The sequence below is a fragment of the Filicampus tigris genome, chromosome 13 (genome assembly GCF_054856515.1).
Source record: "Filicampus tigris isolate MCC_2025a chromosome 13, RoL_Ftig_1.0, whole genome shotgun sequence".
NCBI lineage: Eukaryota > Metazoa > Chordata > Actinopteri > Syngnathiformes > Syngnathidae > Filicampus > Filicampus tigris.
Window position 1 is genome coordinate 18,660,956 of NC_141229.1, and position 3,489 is coordinate 18,664,444.

Consider the following 3,489-nt stretch of genomic DNA (forward strand, 5'->3'; position numbering starts at 1 on the left):
CCAGCAGGAGGACCACAGCAGTGACCAACTGTTACACATTAGTCCCTCTAAAAACCCTAAATGGAACATTCTCCACAAATTAATCCTAATCTGTAGACACCACAGACCTCCCAAATGCACGGTCTGTGGTCAGCCTTAACTATTAATCAGGCCTACCCTACTGTGGACCAGCACACTGCCTTCCATTGCAGTTTTCATGAAATACGTTGTAATGGCGAGATACTGCATCTGATTACAGGACAGACTGGAAAATGTAGTTTTACGATGACAAGAGTTAACGAGGACGAGTCGTACCAGCAGTCTCCCTAATAACAAAGGACAATGCTAACATCTCAGACTTAAAGTGGACGATAACAAGAGTACGTGTCTCGCGTTTCAGAGAGCAACCACCAGCACATTCTTAAATAATGTAGATGTATTCCACTTGACTTACCAGCAAACTTTCCAGGTTCAACGCAGACCTGGGGTTTCTCATCATGTCCTCCAACTTCTTCAGCCGGCTTTCCATCCTCCTCTCGGCGCCCTGAGACATGTCTGCGGCGTCGCACGTCCAGTAAGACGAAGAACGACTTGTTTTGGTCCGCGACCGCTTCCTTGGTTTACATGTGAAACGTCGCTCGGGCCTAGCGGGGCAGCCTCGGGGCTCCCAGCCCACCCAGACAGTCTCCAACGGGAAGAGAGTGCAACAACGAGTGGGAATTATTCCGAAAGCAACGAGACTTCCAAAAACTTAACAAAGAGAGAGACGTTAGCCTTTCAAGCAACAAAGACAACGTTCCACATTCCATCTCATCTCCCGTTAAGGGGGAGATGCATGTTCAAAGTCGACGATAAAGTTTGAATTTGGAGATTGCCGCAACAGGCAGTGGCAGCAGGGCGTTTTCTTTGGCCCCCTCGCCTCCCCTTCCCCTTTTTTGAACGTCTGCAAATGCCTCAGATTCTCTTTTCCAAAAAATACAGCCTCAATTCAGCCCATTCAAGAAAGGTTGGCAACCAGTTGGTGTCCAAGTTTGTCCTCGGTGATGCCACAAGTGTTACGAAGGCACAAGGAAAATCCCGCGCTCAGTTTTTAATAGGCACGCGCTCTCTTCCTGGATTCTCTCTGGCATTTTCGAACGTTTTTCCAACCGTCGTCTCGTCCGGCGGCTTTGGTCGCGAAAAAAATGCTTGTTCGCTTGGAAGAGAAAAGTCGACCTAACCAATCCTCACACCCAATCCTCACGATTCACTCACATCTACAGCAGCAACGCACATGCAAACAGGCACGCAGTCTTTGATCTGCCTCCTCCCACGGGCAGAGAGAACTACAATTCCCATGATTCACCAGAAGGGACCTTGCACCTCAACCTATCTCCAACAGACTTCACTTAGAAAGTAACATTTTTACTGTCTTTTTTTTTAAATAATGGAATCATAAATGTGTGTTTGGAAAGTAACGTCATTATTCGTAGTATAAATCAGGGTTCGGCAACTTAAATGGTGGAGGAGGCCATACATCAATGCTACTCGGGGACACTTATTAAGCATTTCATAACCAGATGTATGACCCAAAAATGCCATTTTGAATATGTAATATGCGTGGAAAATACATGCTGTTAATATATTTAAGCTTTCATAATACATTCTTCAATATGTATAAAAGATCAATTATTCAGCAACAAACGGTTTGAAGAAAACAACAAAACAACCACATAATGTGTTTATTTCCAGTACAAAGAGCTCCCATGCATAAAATTGCTGAGAAGCCAACCGTCATTAAGTGCAAGGACTCATTTTCTGCATTTTTCACATAAATCAACTCACTCAAAATTTAAATATTTTTTAGGTACATGCATGTCATTCCAAATCGCCAAAACATATTAGGCCTATTTACATAGTGTGGGCAGTATTAGACCAAGCGCAACCAAGCCATGTCTGCCATCTGGTGGTGAATGGTGAATATATATATATTAAAAAAAAAAATATATATATATATATATATATATATATATATATATATATATATATATATATATATATATATATATATATATATATATATATATATATATATATATATAGACACTTTCTTTCATTAATGTTTTGCAGGCTGTCATACGGCCTCGGTGGAGACTTCACTGATGTTCCTCTTTCTCATCTTCAAACAGCTTTACCAAACATGTGGACTGCATCAAGAACCTCTTGCCAAATGCCAATTGCCAATATGTATAGAGCTCGTCATATTTAGCCTACTTTTTCATATGATGATGATGATGATGATAAGATTATTATTATTTGTATTATTATTATTACCATTATCATCTATGTTATGTTTGATATTATGTACAGAAATTTGCTGCAGCTGTGGTTGTTGTTTTTCAAAGTACTCTAAAAATCAATTCAAGTTAAGGTGAGTTGAGGTAGATCTACTTGTATGTTTCACAATGGCTATATGAAATTGTTTAATTCCCAAATTTCCAAATATGTAAACTTCTACGCCTTTTTGTGAATGTAGACCTTATCTGCTGCATGTTGCAACCTACTGGTGACACGATGACTCACACAATTGGTAAGTGTCGTCTTGTCAAACTGAGAATCACATTGTTAAGTAGAGTTTTAAATATTTAAATATCAATTCTAATTGAACCAGGAAAAGTTGTTGGCAGATGGATCAAACACTTGAGTTTTGTCATTGTTAGAGAACAGAAAGTTGTGCAAAAAGGACCGAAATATTGAACAGCCACGTTTGTTTTTTAGCAGGATCATATTTTTTGTGTATGTACTTATTAATTACACATTAGGGTGTTTTTTTGTATTATATTTTATTTTATTTCTCCTTAACTACCATAACTTTTATCATTTTCACATATGCACAGTTTAATATGAATGAAGTCCGGCAGACAATCAATGGTTGTACCTTAGCACTTGCAACCCCGGCACGGTTTTTGTTTCCTTTTGCAAATATTTAGCTGAGCTATTTCATGTGATCATTTTCTCTAATGAAGAAAGTTCTGGGTCACCAAGAGACATTCACTGCTATGAAAGTCTGCGTTATTGGGCATTATCCATTGAGCATCGAATCAGTACTTTCAGAAGCCAGAGGATGGCGCTACAATACAGCTAAACCGTTTTTTTGCTGCCGCACGATGACCTTGAATCAAGGGCCAACTGTATATTCAGTTCCAAAAACACGTTTATGCCGATTTTAATGTACTGATTTATAGCTGAGGGTTTATATTTTGATTTTGTTCATATCTGATTGTATCTTCAGTTTTGGGTCCTGAAAGTAAAACATTAAAATGTCCGGAATGTATCTTAAGTTGTAGTATTCTACACTATTCTATTGTATCTTGTATCTAAGTTATAAACAAGAAAATATAAGATCACTAAGTCATGTTGTAATGCCCTTTCATTGTGCAAGTAGAGTGTGCATTTGTATAGACATGAACAGTCTGAAACAGCTGTGTGCCTCTTATTTATTTTTTTCTTCATAAGCAATTCAAGAACAAA

At 38.7% G+C, this 3,489-nt stretch overlaps 1 protein-coding gene across 2 annotated transcripts in view; it reads right to left on the reverse strand.

The window, feature by feature from the left end:
* Positions 1–1,309, reverse strand: part of rock2a (rho-associated, coiled-coil containing protein kinase 2a) — a 41,876-nt gene extending 40,567 nt beyond the window's left edge. For both annotated transcript variants that reach the window (XM_086049387.1, XM_086049386.1), the window contains exon 1: positions 434–1,309. In XM_086049387.1, coding sequence (XP_085905513.1) covers positions 434–532 — 99 coding nt within the window. In that variant the 5' untranslated portion in view covers positions 533–1,309. The remainder of the gene's footprint in view (positions 1–433) is intronic.
* Positions 1,310–3,489: the final 2,180 nt, after the last annotated feature.